The sequence below is a fragment of the Coloeus monedula genome (genome assembly GCF_965178545.1).
Source record: "Coloeus monedula genome assembly, chromosome: 2".
Classification (NCBI taxonomy): domain Eukaryota; kingdom Metazoa; phylum Chordata; class Aves; order Passeriformes; family Corvidae; genus Coloeus; species Coloeus monedula.
Genome location: NC_138782.1, coordinates 90,798,542 through 90,818,579, shown reverse-complemented (window position 1 = coordinate 90,818,579; position 20,038 = coordinate 90,798,542). Strand labels below are relative to the sequence as shown.

The 20,038-nt window shown below is 36.2% G+C and overlaps 1 protein-coding gene across 1 annotated transcript in view; it reads left to right on the top strand.

Moving 5' to 3' along the window:
- The window catches only part of ADGRB3 (adhesion G protein-coupled receptor B3), a gene marked incomplete at both ends in the record, with an annotated part of 447,304 nt that overhangs the window by 346,461 nt on the left and 80,805 nt on the right, over positions 1 to 20,038 (top strand). Inside the window, 3 exons of the mRNA XM_082302615.1 lie at positions 4,929 to 5,055; positions 6,668 to 6,771; positions 9,504 to 9,606. Of these exons, the coding sequence (XP_082158741.1) occupies positions 4,929 to 5,055; positions 6,668 to 6,771; positions 9,504 to 9,606 (334 nt within the window). The remainder of the gene's footprint in view (positions 1 to 4,928; positions 5,056 to 6,667; positions 6,772 to 9,503; positions 9,607 to 20,038) is intronic.

Genomic DNA, 20,038 nt, shown 5'->3' with positions numbered 1-20,038 from the left:
AAGCCCTAAATCATAATGACCTAATGTTAAATGTATTAACAATTTCAGGGTAAACAATACTTTTTTAAACTGCAATTTTATGTGTGACATTATTAAGGAAAGTGTGTTCATCTCTACATTTTCTTTGTCCTATTTCTTTTCTCTTTTTCCTTTATATTACTTTTTTTTTTTACTTTAGGAAAAACTGTGGCGATAAACCAGATGTTGCCATACACTGCTGATAGGAATAAGACTGATCACGGAATAAATTGTGCATGCTAAGAGTTAGGTCATGTCTCAGATGTATGAACATGCACAACGGAAAGGAGACTCCTGCAGCTGAGCCTTCCCTATGACTTCCCTGGGACTTTAGGTCCAGGTGTAAAGAAGCAAGCAGGTGTTGGAAGGACTTTATCTTCACTAATGTGCCAGCTAGCACTTCTGAACAGACACAGTGATATATATAACCTGCTATTCATAAGGGCCATGAGCTTCTTTCTCGCCTTTTGCTAGGCTAAAGAAATTTTATGTCTGCATTTTCCATGTGCTTCTTATCATTATATGTCATTTCTTTACTGTGAATGGAGTTGGAATACTGAAGTCTGTCCTACAGGAAAAACAGCACCTAGTTGAACAGAAAATAAATTTATAGAAATGTACATACACAAGAATTAAGAAGAATTAAAATAATCTCAGCAGAAATATTATAATTTCTTAACTTGTGTAGTTTTCTTTCTGCAAAGCTGTAATTAAATACTTAAATAACAGATTCTTGCTGTATTTAAGTAATATAACTTAATGGTCAAAAAGCTTTCTTATCCTAGTTTAAACACAGTTATCAATCAGCAAAGAAATGACTCAAGTAGGCTACCATCATAGATGTGTAGCAAGATGTCAACTCTTTGTTTATTATAAAAACCCAGGCAACTACTTGGATCACTAGTTGCTAGTCTGGGGAAAAGTGTTCACTTAGGTGTTGTTAGCTTCCTTTGTCTCACAGAATCTCAAAAAAAAAAAAATTTAAATCTTTCATTTGAAAAACATTTCTTCAAAATAAGCTAATAAAGTATACAGTGTATGGTATGAGGTGAAGTCCTTTATTAAGTGAGTCTGATAACAAAGTCAAAACTGATTTTTATACATCAGGAAGTTAAAGTGAACAAACCTATGCAATTAGTAAGAGATGTATACTATTAATTATAAAAAAAATCAATAGTAAGTGACGAAATGTGGCCTGATTGTCAGTCTTTGTCAGATAGGCAATTGTGTCATGAGTGAGGTTTTTGTTTTACAAAGATGGTCCTGTCTTATAAACCACATTTCAATTTTGATGTCTGAGGTAGTAAAAACATTGTTTTCAGTAGTAAGCATAATTATGCAATATTGTATAATACATTATCAAAGAGTAAAACTCACTTTTTTTTTTCCTCCTATATAATACACAATTCAAATAATTTTCTGTACATCATTTGGCCATCGTTTTTGTTGCATAGAACTAAGAAGTTCACCTTAAACTCTGAAAGAGTACTGAAAAGACACTCCAACATTCCACTAGCTGTAAGATTACTCACAGAAAGGCACCCTTACAGATAAATATTGGAGCTGAGGGTGTTCTTGGTGCATATGCCATATTAGCCATAGATTTTTAGGCCCAAGTTACATCCTATTTAGAACTTCTCCCCCTACTTCTCTAATTCCCCTGCTTTTTTCCCTGCCTCAACTGCAGGATGACACAAGATCTGCAATGGTGAATCTATGCTTCTTGGGAATTCCTTTGCTTCTATCATGGGAATTCTGCCAGGTTGATTAAATCATCTGTAGCTCAGTAGAAGAGTACAAAAATTGCCAGTAATGGGCATGAACCTACATCTATATTTGCTACATATTTTCAATTCAATAATTTCCCTTGATATAAATAGAACATGTGTTAACAGTACCTGTCACTCCTTTATGGCTTTCTTCATAACAAGAAAGATCCACAGGAATAATAGGTGTCCTTTTGCATATTCATATAATAACCCCAAATGTTAGACACATAGTCAAAGAAAATCACACCAAAAAGGAATGAAACTTCTAAGCGGGCGATGGATTCTGATTAGACAAGAAGAGTTGCATTATATGAGGGACAGATCATAGATGGAGGACTTCATAAAAAGTGTTGCATTGAGATGTACTAAATGCATTTATCCGTTTTAATTCCGTATTTTCATTCCTTATTTTCTTTATACCTAAAACCATATTGTTACTTTATGTCAGCAAGTCAAAATTACCAGCATCTCTGAGGGAATTAGTAATCATGCATTTGCTGTTCTGCTGACATAAGCCTCATGTAACAAGTTGCAGTCACACTTTTGTTCTGTTCATTACTTGGTCTCCTTCATGGACTTAGTGTAACATTAGGTGCAGCTTCTGTTAGCCATAATTTCAACAGATTACAAATATATTTTATATATTTATTTTTCTTTTTAACTGCACTGATTAGAAGAGAGAGAACAAACTTATTTAATGAATTTTCATCTGCAACTTATAAAAACATAATGCTGTTAAGCAAGAACTTAAAGTGTATCACTGAAAAAAATGAACAATAAAATGTTAGAAGTGTCCATGTTTGACTGACTCTGCTCCTGCCATTATGTCTTATTTTGGAATCCAATTAGACTGCTTTGTTCGTTTCAGATTGATTTTGGAAATTTTACAAAATTTTGGGTAGTACTGAAAAAGTTTCGCAAAATATGTAGTGTATTTGTGGCTCAGCTACTCTGTGACTGGAAAGTTGTATTTGTGCAAGTGACTTCAAGAACTGAATGAGCCAGTCTAAACCTGCTGGACTGCCCATGATTTATAGTACTTTAAATATAATGATACTTTTAACAGATGCTTTGTTTTAAACTAAACTGGTGTCTGTGATTTTATAATTAGAAGTTGTTTAACTCTCATGCATTGGACACCATCAGCAAGGATTTAGTGCTAACTGGATCAATTGTGCATCCAATGCTTTTCAGCATAAGGTGAATTCAATTTATTAAATCTTATTCTCAGGATGAATAATACCATCCTTTGCTTTTTAAATATGTCAATTTCTCTTAAGCTATCAATCCTTAATATTTAATCAGCAAAGATAAATGCATTTCATTTGGCCTTAACTGTGTGTCACAATAAGAGAAGAGACAAGAAAGCTAATAAAATAAATTGGTTTAAGTTATCCAGAAGATAAGGCTTCTGAGTTTAAAATATGTAACTCTATTTTTCATAGTGGATGTTGTTTTAGCCTGTGGCCCTCTGAAAGACACAATTCGTGAGGGAAAGCTAATAAACTGCTTTAGTGGCTTGAAGAATTGGTCATTTTCTCTCAATTGTTTCCCTCAGTCGCTGTTTGTTTTGTTTATTATAGGATTCTGTTTCGAAGACAATAGTGTGTAAGGGTTACATCTGGTGTGTTCAAAAACTAGTGGCACAAAATGCTGAGGTGGCCTGGGGTGAACTGCAGTCTGAGAGCAGGCTTGGGATAACAAATTGCCTTTGCATGAGGGCCCTGGCATATAGAATCACTTACAGAGGTGTGTTGTCAAGGCAGAAGAGGTGAACCAAGGGTGGTCACAGGGACTGGAAATTATTATTCCCCCACCTTGTTTCTTCGACCTTCATTTTTCTTTTTTTTTAAGTCATTTAGTGACCTGAGGTGAAATGGACAGGAATTGACAGCACACATGCTGCTTCTGGCAGCAGAATCACTGCAGTTGCTCCTTGGACATGAAAGGAGAGGAAAAAAGATGAAAGAAACCCAGTTGTTCTCTAAATATAACACATGTAAAGATAATATGTTTGCTTTAGTTGAAACCAACCCCTTTTTCCTGTAGAAAATGTTCCCCCCTCTCCCCCACCCCCCCCACCCCCCCCACTGCAGTTCAGGAAAACAGAGAGATGATTTTTTGTCTCTCCCTCTCCTTCTCCTTGCTTGCACAAAGAAAACGTGGGTTGATACCATTTTTATTGTTCTGCTGGGGTGGGTTTCAGACCTCGCATTAGCATATTGAATATCTAATTGAATTCGGGGGCTGTGTTAATCATCTTGTTTTGTTTAGTGGTGGTTGGTGAAAGGTGCCAGCAAACGATTGCTTTGGCTTGGGGTTAGCTTGGTGCTGCCACCCCAAGAAAAAGAACCGAGTAGGGAGGGAGCCAGGGAAAGGCGAGTTGACTGAGTGATGTCTGGAGGGCGAACTCGTGTGTCTCTTTGGTGATGTGTGCTGCTGTACTGAAATCCACCCCTCTGCTGGAGCTAAGGCAAGAGTTGGAGGCATCTGATGCTGCCGTTTCCAGGGTGAAATTTCTAAGGCTGCTAGCTAAAAACAACCAAAAAAACCCTAAATCCTCAGCAAAAATAGCAGTCAGAACAGAAGATCCGGCATCTCCCGGTCCAACTGGCATAACCCAGACAGACGTTTGAGAACCACATGCTTTTAACCTAGCCACACACACGAAAGGGGGGAGGGGAGAGGGGGGTGGGGAGTGCAAAAAGAAAGGGACCAAAAAAGACGCTGCAACTACCGAACATCACATTTCTCACAAAAGGCCAGAAACAGAGCCGGTAGGAAAAGGGAAAAAAAAAAAAAAAAAAAAAAAAAAGAGGGAGAAACAGAGAGAGAGGAAAAGCCTCCCCCTCTTCCCCCGATGAGTTTTTCGCAGTGCTCTGGTGAGGCTCGGAGGTGGCTGGCAGCGCAGGGGGCGGCTGCTGCCGCGGCTGGCGGGGCTCCGCGCAGCAGCGCCCGGACGCTCAGCACCGCCGCCCGGACAGCTCCGCGCCCGCCCTGCCCCACAACAAGTCCCCGCCGCTGTCCGGGAACTCCGCGGCGCGCTCCTCGCGGTCCCACTGCATTGTCTCCTCACGGAACCGGCCGTCAGGAGTAATTACCCCCATTTCCCCCACCCCCTCCTCTCTCTCTCCTTTGCAGGAACGACTCTTTGGGAACCTGGTCCACCCAGGGATGTAAAACTGTGCTTACCGATGCATCCCATACGAAATGCTTATGTGATCGTCTCTCTACCTTCGCCATTTTGGCTCAGCAACCTAGAGAAATAGTAAGTAACAAAGAGGGGGGAAAAATCCAGTTTTAATGCAAAAGGGAATGCGGGGGGTACTGCGCGGGGGGGCGGGGGGGGGCTGGTCCAGCTTTCCTCTCAGGTATATTGCAGACGTTGCATTGAGGAATTGTTTAATATTGCAGGTAGTCAAATGTTAGTCCCCTGGTGTCTACAGTGTCTCAGATAAATGAATTCCAGATTCTGTGATATAACTAAATCCTAGTGAAATTTGCATGCTCTCAAACTCTATATTTAGAGAAAGCCTCGTAATTGTGGTGCAAATGTCTAGAAAACTTTTGTATTGAACAATTAAGGGAAGGTACAGGTCTCTATTATTCCTCTTGGTAGGAAAATCCTAGATACTGTAGTTAAACAGATTGCAGATCTGCATTGGACATTTTCAGCACAGATTTTCTATGTAGTCTGTTGATATGATGTAAGAAAAATAATCAAGTTTTCATAAGAAAGAGGGGACATTAAGTGTATAAGCAGACACTCCCAATATTATTGAATGTAAAAATAGCTGAAAAGCAAATATTTGTGAAGTTATCCTGCTAAAGCATGATTTCATTTTCCTGGTTTCGGAAACATATGAACAGACTCTTTTTAATAGCAAAGTAAATCCATTTGGAAAAAAAGTGGTTGAAATAAAATACAGCTTTCTGCCTGAGATCTGGCCTAAAAGTACATCTGTCTTGTATTCTATTTGGGTGACAAAACATATCTTGATAAATGTAATTTACAATACATCCCTGAAGCTTAAAAAACATTTTGGTAAACCAGGCATGATATCCTTTAAAACTTTTAGATCTAAATTTTTTCCATATGTATTAGCAAAACCCATCTCTATTTCAGAACATGAGCACATATACGTACAGAGGAAAAAACTGACCTGATATCTGAGGGTAATAGTTTCCCTTACAGCAGGGAAAGCTAGTTTGTTCTCAAGGTCATTCATTTATTTTCATTTTTTATTATTACACAGAGTAAAAATGAAATTATTCTGAATTTTTAGGGGTTTTTTTATGAAGGCTTATGATACTGTTGCCATAGATATCCTGCCATTCCTTCTAGGCAATCATAGGCCCAAGGAAATTAAGCATGTGAGAATAGTGGATTGAAGTCAAAGTTATTAAAAGTCGGAAAGTTTGGTCATTCTGCAACAAGCATGAATCAAATTCTGGGACAAATTACTGGATGATCTTTAATATATTAGAGTGAAACCAAGCTGTTTTCTTAATGCACAGTTATAAATATTGCTACTTCTGAAGAGAAATATGTATTTTAATTAATGCTAACTGGAGACTCATTTAAACTTGTGCTAACATCATAGTCACCTGCTACATGGTAATATTAATAGTTTATTTTTCAAAGTATTGGGCAGGTATTACAAGGCATTTTAAAGCTCAGAGGCCTCTGAGGAATGTATTAAGCAGATCTCAGAGTTATGTGGGGATCCGTTTTGGAATTAATTTGATTTCTTCTTCATAAATGATATTACTGAAACTATCTGTGACAGTTTTTCTGCTTTTTTTTTTTTTCTGTGTGACTTGTTGGTTTAATTGCTGGAGGATGTTTTTTCTTCATGGTTGTCTGTTGTAACTTACAGATCATGGAATCATCTGGTACACCCTCAGTGACCTTAATAGTAGGCAGTGGTCTTTCCTGCTTGGCCTTGATCACTCTAGCAGTTGTCTATGCAGCGTTATGGAGGTATGTAATGGGTTGAGAAAGCTAAATGTAAATACATTGTTATATTTATTTGAATTGCAGTTTAAAGAGAGCGTTAGATCCCACATTTATTGTTTGGAAAGTTAAAAGAAAAAAAAGAGGAAAATGTCGTGCATGGTTTGATGCCTAAATTTGTTGATGTGATTGATAAGTTTTACTGTCTTGGCCTGCTGACGATGGCATAGCCCACTCTTCTCTTTCTCCTCTTCAGTGTGAATGGTATTGCTCTTTTGGTGGGGTATTCATAGTGCTGAATGAAAACAGGATTCTTTTATATGATATATTTCATGTGAGACTTCTGGGCTGTACCTTTAACTGCTTTTCTCCCATTTACATTCTTAAACAAAACTTCTATGTGATAAAATAAGCGTATCAAAGTGGCACATTTGGGGAGGTTCAGTCAACTGGTTTTGAGTTTGTTCACATCAGTTGTAAGTTTGAATAAAGAGCACAAAATTAAATAGTCTTAAATAGTGTGGTGGTACATTCCAATGATAGATTTTCCTTCTGTCCTTAGTTTACAATATTAAAATATTATATTGACTTAAAAGTGCAATAAATACTTATGGAGTAAATTAATTTGAGAAGTAATGAGAAATAGCATGATATCTAAGTGCAGAAGAAAGAAAAAAGTAAGATGAAAAGTCATGCAAAGTAATAAATACTTTTAAAAAATCAACATGGATTCTCATTTAACTTTTTTCAATAATTAAAGAGAAATTGGTTCCTATGAAAGTAATAAGAAACAAGGAGATGAAACGATAAATTTTAGAGTAATATAAAATCAACCAATAAAATTTTACTTTTAGAAGTAACTTGATAATTTTACACCCATTTCTCTATCACTCTTCTGTACCACAGAGTCTCACCGGATTAGAAATATATATAATTATTAAGAATATCTAGTTACATAAGTTATGATAAAAGACTATAAAAATTATCAGTTCTTGTCTGTCAAAACTAAGAATGAGAGTATTTCAGGATCTAATTCCCATCTGAAGAATTATAGTGTTATTTTTTCACTCCCTGATATATTTAGCACTTGGATAGAAATACTGTCATGCTCAGTGGAACTAAGCATGGTCTACTCCATTACTTAAATTAGATACAAGAAAGAAATTCTTTACTGTGAGTGTAGTGGGGCACTGGAACAGGTTGTCCATAGAAGTTGGATGCTGCATCCCTGGATGTTTTCAAGGCCAGTTCGGATGGGGTTTTGAGCAACCTGGTCTAGTGGAAGGTGTCCCTGCCTGTGGCAGGGGGTTGTAACTAGATGATTTTAAGTTCCCTTCCAACCTAAGTGATTCTATGTTTCTATGGTTCTGTGAACTTCTAAGTGGAGAGAAAATGTTATGTGTTATGGCTTTAGTCAATTCTGTGAGCTCCTGCTTGCACTGTATTTGCTCACTCACTAAGGTCCTTTGTAATCCATGGACATTCAGTGTTGGGAATTGACCCAGGTGAATCAATAGTTAACAAGTTAGAAAGTAGCAGTGTGCTGTCTGTGTGAACAAAGGCACTGGACTTTTTGTAGTTGTTTGCAAATACATAGAACTAGCCTTAAGAATGTTGATATATTTTAAGGAAAAACGTGGATTGTGGTATCAGGTTTGTTCTGTCTAACTGAAAAAATGTAATGCTGTATCTCTTGATATGAAAGCAAAAAGGACTAAAATTATTTCCATGTCCAAAGCTCAGCATTTCTTGTGGGTTCAACAGCCTTTTTTACTACTTCCTCAGCTGTATGGGTGTACAGCTCAGGAGAAGACAGCAATATTAACTGAACTCCAGTGAGAAGCATATAGTACAGGTCATAGAATATATAAAGATATGGCATGATCTTCAGAGGAGCTGAGCAGCCTTAACTTTCATTTATTTTAGTAGTCAACATTTACTGTTAACAGCTCTAAAAATCAGGTCAGAAAGGTACTTCACTTGTAAACATAATCATTCTCTTTCTGTCCTGTAGCATATAAAAGGCTGTATACAGAAAAATGGAAACACTTGTACCTTGAAAGGAAATATGTGATAAGACTATTTGACTTTTTCATCTTAAATATATATGTAAAATGAATATGATACGTTTGCAACAGACATTGTGATGTTCACTGCTATAATTTAATCTTTCTGTACACATTTGGCTATTTTTTGGCGTTCAGTCTTATGAAGATATCAGTACTATTGGAACATCAAGATTATTGTTATCCTTATCCCAATAACGTGTTTCAAAATTCACTGCCATAGTATTATCCACCAACCTGCATCTTATTTATGCATCATGGACCAGATCTTCTGTTTATGTAAATCACCGTATTTTTGCTGAAGTTAGTAATTATGAGTGGCCTGTGCCAGCTGTGGATATTCCCAGGGACAAGCAGAGAGCATAGGAAGTTCCTGACATGAATGCATGTAAGCCCGTTATTATCAGTATAGTGTTAGAATAGGCAATGGTTTTCAAAAGAAGCATTGGTAGATTATTTTTAAAATATATAAAGATACTAAGAGGAAATTGTGGAATATCTATCAAAATATCGTAGTTCTCATGTTTGTACTGTAATAGCTCTTAAATACTCTTTCTGAGCACATGAAAGAGAGCACCTCTCTTTCAGAGTACCTCCAATATTTAATGCAAGAACTAAATCAAAGCTTTGTGTGACTTACTAGTTGTTTTCCTTTTAGATAAGTTGTACGTTCTCTTTGTTTTTTTTGAACAGGTACATCAGATCTGAGAGGTCCATAATTCTAATCAATTTCTGCCTGTCAATTATCTCATCAAATATCCTTATCCTGGTTGGACAAACTCAGACACATAACAAGGTATGAGATGGATTGTATTAAATTTTCCTTAAAGATTAATATTGTTGTTTTATTTGTTTTTAGCTTAAAATAATTATATCCATTTAGTCCTATACTCATAGGACTTGGTGGTTTTGGTAAAATATTAAGAGACAAGGGAAAATATTTACCATCTCTCATAGTCTTTTTTTCCCTTCCAAAAATCCCTTTTGGTATTGTTCCCTCTAGATAAGCTGTGTTCTCTGTGGTAGACTTGTGTGTTTTATAACTAAATTTCAAAGCAAAAAAGTTCAAAGGCTCAACATCAAAAGCGCAAATTCTGGTTCATTATAATAGTTGTAATAGGATTGTGCTACAGTGTTTTTGTCTTTTTATTAACACACTGGTACTCGAAAGGCAAATAGAAATTGCTTAGAAGTTAGAGTATGACTCTTGAAAATGTGCAGAAAGAGACATAATAACAAGCCATAGAACTTTAGATCTCTGACTGATGTAGCTATAAGAAAGTAATAAACCTGCATACCTTAGTTAGTGAGGTATTGCTGATTTATTAATAAATTGTTCCCCAAACATCATTGTAATTTGTGCCTCTCCTGTAGAACTGCAGGCTTGCCAGTGTTTTGAGGAATCACCCAATGCCTGGTGATGCTAGGCAGCTCTCACATGTGGCAATAGGTGGTTGCTTAAAATCAACCTTAACTACAGGATTGCTTGGAATAGAAAACAGTGTTTAGTTGGTTAACTGGGCAGTATGTGATAGAATGCTGTTAAGTTTTGGAGTAAGCAAGTGCTTGTAAAGTAGTTCATTTTCCCACTGTGTTAAACTACTTAATGCACTGCTCATCTTAATTTTTCTGATATCGAACAAAATAATGTTCATCATCTTCTATAGGATAACTGATTTTTCTACAACACACCTGTAATTAATCATGACTTCTTTTCAAATAAGTGCTTAGCGGTTTAGCTGCCAGAAGTCTCATAAATTCAATGCGAGGCACATAGCTGTACCTTGTAAAACATATCCAAACCAAGCATAGCCATTTCCAGCACATAAGATAAGAAAATTATTGAAGTCAAGATATTAATGTGCTTTTAAAGTTTTTCAAGTGTGTAGAGGTACAAATAAACAAAATATGGATTTCCAGAAGAAACCCATGTAACTCTCACAGATTTTATTCAGGAGGGAAAAAAGCAATGCACTAACATATTCAGAGTACCAGAGTACAGAAGATTAATCCTCCCTAGAATTTCAGCACTAACATACATAGTCATATATACTATTTTATTATGCATTTCAAGAATAGATATGGTTCAGTAGCTGCAAGTTCCTTTGTACATTGCCACTGTAGAACCAGAGTTTGAGGGCATCAGAACAACTGTGTTGGATAACCCCCTTCCTAGGTATGCTGGCAGACTTTCTCTGATGCTTTACTCTGGGAACTCTGAACTAAAACACACCCTTAATCCAGTTCCTTTCTATTAATCTTAATCTATTTGAGCTCACTCACTTCTGCTTCCTGAACTTCTCAAAATACAGAGATATTACACTGGCATATTTCTGAGACCAAAGATCCAAAAATACAGATGTCAAAGGAAATAACTGACAGAAAAATACACATCACAAAGTTTATCTTTTTAATATGCAGTCTGAAAAATTACTGTAGAAGAACACTTCTTGCTACATTTGTCTTCTTTTTGAGTCCACATCTTGCTTTTGATACATTTACATTGATTTGTTTCTGAGATTTCATGATTTACTAGAAGTGAAGCCATATGAGTTTTTAGTGTTTGAAAATTTTGGGAGAAATCTTGGGAATATTTTATTACAACAGTATAATATTCAAGTCAGCAAAAATTGTTTGATGAATAAAGGCTGAAGTAATATTTTATGGCAAGAAGATGAGCTCTTCTTCTTTTTTTAGTGTATTGGAGAAATTTGAGAAACATAATATGCCAGGTTTGGGTTTGTTTTTTCTGTTCCATTCTCATTCTTCTGTTTATACTATTCTTATATTATTGAGGCACCTAGTTAACATCCACATGATGATGTTAATATCACAGTACTGAAGCATATCCCTTTTTTCTAGGCTTTAGGTTTGCTCTGAGTTTAAATTGTCTGTAGATCTGTATTTGTGTATATTTCCTTTTTGAGTAGGTCCTCATTAATGTCGTCAAAGCTGAATTCCAGTTTAAAGTTGAACAGTGTGTAAATTAAGCATACCAAAGATGTATTTATAGCAAACAGCATATTGTTGATTTGCTTGCAGTTAGTGGTTTACTTTATCTGTATTAAACACTTCACCAACTACTTTTATTCACTTCAATGCTATTCAATCTCCAAGAAATTTTAGTACACCCGTTGACATCTATGACAAAGAAAAAAAATACAGAGTGTCTTGGTCTAGATAAGTGCTGGTTTTTTGTTATTTTCTGTCTGGTTTAAATAAATCATAGATATTCTAAAATGTTAGGTTTGGCTCTGCTCTTTGAAAGCTGAGTATATCATCGATGTTTTTGCAAAAGCTTCTTTTAATGAAAGCTAAGTGAGTTTGAATATTGCATTCTCTTTGGTTCAACTAAGTTCTGACTTTTTTTCAGTAGAAAAGATCACCTCCCATGGGCATAAATGGATAAAATATTTACTGAAGACATGTAGAAGGAATTTACATTCTTTCAGACTAGAATAGATTTTCCATTTCTTGTATTACCTGGTTAAACGTGACTTTTTTGTCCAGTTTTAGTAACCTGAGGATACCAACTGTAGAACAGAGGTCTAGGTCAAGGGTCTTTTCAGCTTGTTTTAGAGTAGTTCATGATTGAAGTCAGGGAGAGGAGTAGGGTTTCTCTTGTAAGATTTGGATTGGGATAGCAAAAAGCCTTTTGTCAACAGCAAAGCTTTGCCCCTTTGTTCCTTCTTGGCAAAACATGCACACTTTTTTGAAGGACACAGCTGAGAAATGTTCTGCTTTTTTCATTATGTTTCCCCAAACCTTTCAAAACACAGAACTTTATTCAAAGCTTTCTTAATGTTTCAGACTGTGCAAAAGATTTCTGTTTTGCCAGATCCTGTTTTGAAATACAGGTCACTGAAGGCTGAAATAAAAAAATATTATGAAATTAATTATGTATCTTGTTTAAATATTGTTGGTGTTATACTGTGTATGAGAAGCATATTAGTTTACTTTAGTATTTCTTTTTGTCTCTTTCTTTCCACTGTTAAATGTTAGCCACATAATCATATTTAATCTTGACAATTTGCAATTGCTACACTTTAACAACTGAATTTAGTTTTAACTCTGAAATTAAGTTTCCTGAATTAAGGAAAGGTAAAACTTCTCATTTATAACCTAATTGCTCAAAAATCTGTTATTTCACAAATCCTGTGAGGTGTCCCTAACATCTACAAAAGCATTACATATTTACTTTGAAGAGACTGACAGGTATTTTTAGGAAATATCTATCAGTGATTTGTAGCTTTCACTGTATGATAACTCTTGCTATATTATGTTTCCTAATGTTCTTCTTGCCATCAATAAAAATGGCTGTATTTCTTCTATATGTGGACCTTTAACACTTAAGCTATAAACTTTTACTCTGCTTCTGATCCCATTTAATGAATAGATTCTCTACCCCCCATACGTTATTGATTAATATTATGTGGATTTTTTTCATAAATTCTCTTTCCTTTTGTATACACTCAGAAAATATCCTGTTTTTTTCACAGTTTTGCCTAAACAAAAACATATTTGCTTTTTGATATAAACAATTCCTGTATATCTATTTTTCCTGTGAAGTAAACAAAGATAAATACAATTTGAAATAAACAGTAGAATTCCTTATACATATGAGAAAAAGTTAATTATTTTCTATATAATCTGATTCTGGCTATAATTAAGGGTTCATGGCTGAAGTTTGGGTCACTTGTGAGAAAGTGTCGTATTTTTAAATATTTTTAAAATGTATTTTTAAAAATGCCATAAGACTCAGTACGTTTTGTTTGCCATAGTCAGATTTCTATGTGCCTGCCATGGAAAGAACAGGGAATATGTTAATGCAAGATTTAGTAACCCTGATATTTTGTGTCATCCATGTTTAATTGCAATATTCAATTTATTATGCTTACTATTTTATTTTGAAATTAATCTCTTAGACCATACCTTAAGGGATATGAAAAAGGCCTGTCCTCATCACCTTAACATAAACTGTCAGTGGCCTGACACTGTAAATAAGCAAAACCCCATAAAAATGTGTAGATAATAAGATTAGAATGTGCACTAAATAGACTGACTGGACAAAAAGAACCCACTTTTAGTATTTTTTTTAATAGAGGTGTTAGGTTAAAAGAAACAAATAGAAGTGGAAAGAAGCTGAGAAGCCAAGCATCCCATTCCCATAGCACTCTGAAGTAGCTGACTGCGAAACTAGAGCTCCCTTAGGTTTTGAGAGACGGTGGGTGGTGGGATCCCCTGAGAAACCTGCAACTGTTCAGGTGATACTAATGCTGCCTCTAACCACGTGGCTCTTGCCCCATATCTGCCACTGACTTACAGATGCAGGCATTGTGGCAATATATCTCCTAGGAAACAGCGGGGGAGACCTCAGAGCAGATGGAATGAACAGAGAAGTGATGCTAACACAGCATTAAGGTTGTGTTAGAAAATCAATGAGGAAGTAGGGAATTCAGTATGTCAAGCAGTAGCACTCCATATTTCAAGTCTTTCTGTAGAACTTCAAGGGAATACTTTCCTTTTAAGCAGTTGAAGCCTGGGAAAATATATCCATCCATTTTTGTCAGTATCCAACTTCCAAATTAGCACCTACTCTGCTGATTGTCATCTTTTTCTTTGTGTAGCAGCTTTTTGAACAGCTGACCCAGAGAGTCTCTGGTATGGGTCATCCATCCCAGAAACACACCAGTAAATAGGTCAGAAGTCAGAGTGCACTGCACCACACGCATCTGTCTGCTTTGTGTTTTGAAACTCAGAAACAACCAAAGGGAGAAAAGCCAATTTAACTGAATAACTATTACAGGAGTAGGTCTGTTTAAGCAATGCTGTTTTACCATGCCAAATTCTGACAAAACCTGTTAACATCAGCTGAATTAACTACCTGCTTTTAGATTCTCAGGAGAACCTCTGGGAGCAGATCTTTCTTACCCAAGATCACTAAACATTGTCATTCATGTTACTGTTACCTGCCTCAGAGGAGAAGGTAACATTCTTCTCAAAAGTGCCTGTCAGACTGTTTCTCAAAATACATCAACTTTGTCATTCAGTTTGCTATATCTAAACAAAACAGACATTTTGATTGTAAGCAGGTTACAGGGAAGAAATTGGTTAGATATTAGGAGCATGTGTTCTCTGTCTCCAATCCCCAGAACCTCTTAAAAAGCTGTTTGAGCTATTTTAGAATCGCAGAATTGTTCAGGTTGGAAAATCTGTCCAACCTCATTCTCAAGGCAGGGTCAGCTGTTAGGTCAAAATGGGTTGCTCAGGACTTAATATCATAATCAAGTCTTGAAAACCTCCAGGCATGATGGCACATCTTCCTTGGGAAACTTCATCCACTGCTTGACTGTCCTCATAGTCAAAATGTGTTTCCATATAACTGGTATAGACCTCCTCTTGTTTCTTTTTATGCCTATTGTCCCTCGTCATCTCACTACACATCACTGAAGAACCTGGCTTCATCTTGTCAATGACCTCTCTATAGTCACTGACAGGTTGCTCTTAGATGCTGTTAGCTCAGACTTTCCTGAGGTAACTCTTTGCTGTCCTACTCTTCCCAAAATTGTGTGGTTTTTCTTCCTTGATCTTCACGACCTGTTTAGAGTAGTTTTTTCTCTTCCGAAATTCACCCCCACAGCCCTAAGGAAAATAGTTCATTCTCTAACAAACACCTTTCTGAATAATTTCAATCTGTTGATGACTCAAGCAGATGTTTTTCACACCTTTTTCACACCTCTCTTTTGCCTATTTTTTGAATTTCAGTGGAAATAGAAAAGTAGTCAATGGGAAGTAGATCAATCTACAGTTAAATGTTCATGTCTTTCACTTACATAATCTTACTTTTAAGAAAGAGGAAACAATAATGATTCTAAACAATAGTAAATTGTTTAAAAATGGAGTTACCATGGCAATTGACATCACAAGATTAAGGGTTTAAGTAATAATATAACAACAGCAACATCAAAACCAAGTTACTTGGTTATTTTCATTCTAATTTAAAAGTTGAATTTCTAATGGATTTTCTTATGTGAATTACTCTAAGAATCTAGGCATAGAAACCCTTTGCCACAAAAACCTAAACAGATACAGAAACACAGTAAGATTTTTTTTTGTAATAGATAGCTGGTAAAATAATACATCAAAAATCACAACTCTAAGATAAGTGCTATGTAAGTCTTATGCCCTACAACAATAATTATTACATCATTATTCTTTCTGTATAACAGAATGAAACTATAGAGAACAAAATCACTTTTAAAGGACTATAATATAACAAATAATAGTGTAAATTTGGTGCAAAATACTGTCTGCCTATTGTACTGGATTTTATTTATACATTGCTACACCTCCCTGTTGGGTCTGCATATTTTTAGGAACATATGGTATGCTTTAACCTTGACATGCACTATGAAGTTCATTTGTACAGTTCTGCATTTTTTCCTTTTATTCTCCCAGGTCACGGGTTTTAGGCCCTATGTCTTGCAATCACATCAAGTGAGATGTTGGATTGATCTGATTCTCTGACTGGTCTGATCAGAGTTTCATTCTCATTTCCACTTCCTATCTTTTCTTCAAGGTGATGTTAAGTGAAATTTCATGGGAAGTGGGACAAGCAGTATGCAAATCTGTGTTGTAGACTGAGGCTAACAGTAAAATGGAAAGACAAGGATGATCACACGAGTTCTGACCTTTCCTGCTTTTTCTTTCTGAGAAAGAAATGGTGGTCATTGTGTGCCCAAGTCAATGAAGTCAGCATTCGGCAAGTGTGATCTGAGCATATTTATGACATGAGAGAGACCAGTGTTGGTAGACTCTGGATCACAGCAGGGTTTTGTCAAGAGAGGGATGCTAGCTTGTCAAATAAAGGGACTCCTACGTATGACCAGGGACCCAAAATTATGTACCTAGAGATCCTCTTGGTGCTAATGTAAAAGGTATGTACTACTTCTAAATTTTACACTGCTGCTGAAATATGACCTTTTTATGCTTGTTTTCATGGACATACATGCTTATTTTGTTGAGTCTCAGTGAGTCATGCCATAGACATTAAGCCTGGTACTGAAAAATTTGACAGTAAATGTGCTCTGGTATTTTTTTCTTCTAATGGTTTAGTCAAAATTCATATCAAACTGACATTGTGGATGAATAAGTAGGTATTTTGTGGAATTTAATAGAAAATTATCCTCCAAATAATTGTTGAAAGAAAATGGTAAAGGTAAATTTCTAAAGCATGCATTTGGCTACAATCATGGACATTTTTAATGAATGTAATTGTGAGATTTCCAGAACCCTGCAGGGAGGTGTACATGTTTGTAATAAAAAGGCCTCAAGCTGTTAAAACTGATAGAATTCCTGTAATGTCAAGAAAGTTCAGTTTGCACTAGACTTCTGGGTTTAAAAACAGGATGGAAAACATGTTAGTATCTCTCTCTCCTGAAGAAAATTGAAATATATCTGGCACAAGGAGTCCAGCAGTTGGAAGGAAGTATGAATAAGGTTGGCACAAAATGTTGTTCCATTAGTAAGTGATTATATATCTGTCTCTAATTAGTAGCATGGCATATAATTTGTGCTCTATGCTTTTCATTTCATGAAAAATTGCATTTGCAACCTATCACATATTTGCTAAATAATTTCTTTAAGCTGGAAATCTAAATGGATGTATTATTCTTTAAAGACCACTTAAAGTTAGGTGAAAGATTAGAAAGAGAATGGCTGCCTTAACAAGCTTAGCTGAGCCATACAGGACAGCAGAACCTGATGTGTCAGAATGTACAGCTATTGAAACCTGGGTTTTAAAAAGAAGGGATTAATTGCAAAGCTGTTGTTATTTGCATTTAGATTTGACACTTCTTATATTTAAGAGGGCTTTTAATTCTCTGTCTTTTATTGTATATCCTCTTATGTCAAGTCCATCAGCGGTCAGGCTTGAGTGTTAGCAATTTAATTATTGCTATAAAACCTTAATTTTGACACTGCTTATCTTTTAAAGTAAATACAGAATAGTAATAGCATTTTACTGAACTGAATGATCTGACAAGGCATTGTAGTTGTACTAAAATGGAAGAAAAATGGTTTTGCTAGGAATAATAGTTAGACCTCAGTATGAAGACTGTGTTAAGGATGGACAAGGACTGTTGTTAGACTCAGTTTGTCTCCTGTAGTTATTCAGAAACCACAGGTGATAAAATCACTGCAGAAACAAATATGTAAGACTTAAACCTGATCAAGTGTCTACTTCCATTCGTTTCTAAAGGATTCTTCCTTTTGGAAAGAAGATTCAACAATAACACCTGACATTAGTAAAAACATTTTCTAGACAGATTTTTAAACCTTAGCAAGATGATTCAGTCACAGTCCACGAATACCTAAAGAATGTATCTGTCCTTGTTAAACATTAGCCATTAAGCAATCAAACATATCTTTTTAACTGTAGGAAATTTTCTGCCAATTGCAAATAGGAAGCGTTCAAAACTTTGAGTTGTGGCATTAATCCCAGTGCACACATTTTTCCAGTAGCAAATGCAAAGCCTGAAATGAATCAGAGCTAAGCCAAATTGCATTGCCTTGCAGTTCCCATGGCTAGGAGCATGCACACAAGTTATTGATACAGCTCATATGACACTCGTTATGCCATGATGACTTCATTATGTGTTGGAGCCTCTGGAGATCTCAGTTCATTGAAGTTTCAATATTTCAGTGGATAGGTATGATGAGCAAAGCAGAGCCAAAGAAACAAATCAGGGGTTTTTTGTCAAAGGAGCCCTTTACAGAATTGCCATTCAAGATACGTGTATGCTACACTCAGTGCAACTGGATCTTGTTATCTGTTAGTGATACACTCTCTTAGTGTTAAATAATAAGAACTCACATGGGTTTTGCTAATCTCAGCTCATGGTCCTTCTGTTCTCTGTATTTAAACCTGTCATCATATGTCATCTAGAAGGACTGGTTTAGGTCACTCGGATTCACTTGTCTCCCTTAGAAATTGATGGGCAGAAATCTCCTAGTGCTATGAAAGATTAAACTTCTGGAAGGAATTTGTCTAAATGGTGTTGAAAACTAGGAAATAAAAATGGATGATTAAGAATGCACAAAACAAGTAGCCCTCCAATGCAGTCCCTAGCTTCCTACTTCTCCAAACTTCTTGTTAGGCTCATATGTAGAATACTCCCCTGTGGCACTCCAGTTCTCTCACCATGGTCTGCTAGAGGCTTTTGTTTTCTGGAGCTTCTAAAACATGAGAATTGATCTACTATAAAGCATTATCTAGACTGTTCTAAACCTGTAAGTATCAGTTGGTTTAGATATGCTGCTCTATGTTCAGAGGATGGCAATGATTGCAGTGGTTGGCTCTGCAGGCAGAGTTATCTGATCTGTGCAGATCAGAGAGCATCAGTAAGGGAATTCCCTGCAGAGGAGCAGAGAGAATACAAATAAACTTTCCAGAGGTAATTTGGCTATATTGTGTCATCCAGAGTGTGATGGACATCTATATAGTCTGGAAGATTCGGTAGGAGACATCCCTGCTAAGAATATAATTTAAAATGCAACGTTTTATACTTGCTATTTTTAGTTGCCAAGATGCATCTGAGAGACATATAGCATTAATTATTAATTATTGTTGTTGTTGATAAAAATAAACCTATCATTAAGGCTCTGGGAGTATTTCCAGCATCAACAAATTTTCCATTTGATTTATTAATGGATATAAATATTTTTATTTTATATTTCCCTCCGTTCAGAACCTCAAGTTATTTCATACTTCCCCCTCCCATAGGAAAAAGCTTGAGTAAATGTATCAGCCTTGCACTCTGTTCTCAATGTCAGCCCATTGAGATCTGCCAGCTCTCCTGTAGAAACAGTGAGGACCCATTTAGCTGTACTTAGACTGTATTCTCTCCATTAATGAGGATTTTGACCATAGAAGTGTTGATTGGTACACAGAAACAGTGGATGCTATGAAGAAGGCTGGACATGAAACTCTGACAGATAAAATGGAGCAAAAAGATGCTTTGTTTCCTCCCAGCAGTGAGGGTAGGGTCGCCTACAGGGAAAAGCTGTACTAGAAGCAGTAGTGCTGTGTAGGGGACAAACTTTGCTCTTATTGATTACAGTCACACATGAGAGGAACCAAAGAATTAATTAATTTTTTTTTCATTAGCAGAGGTTTCTGACTGGTCTGGAAGTGTCACCCACCGAGCACTCCGCATGTAGAGCAGATT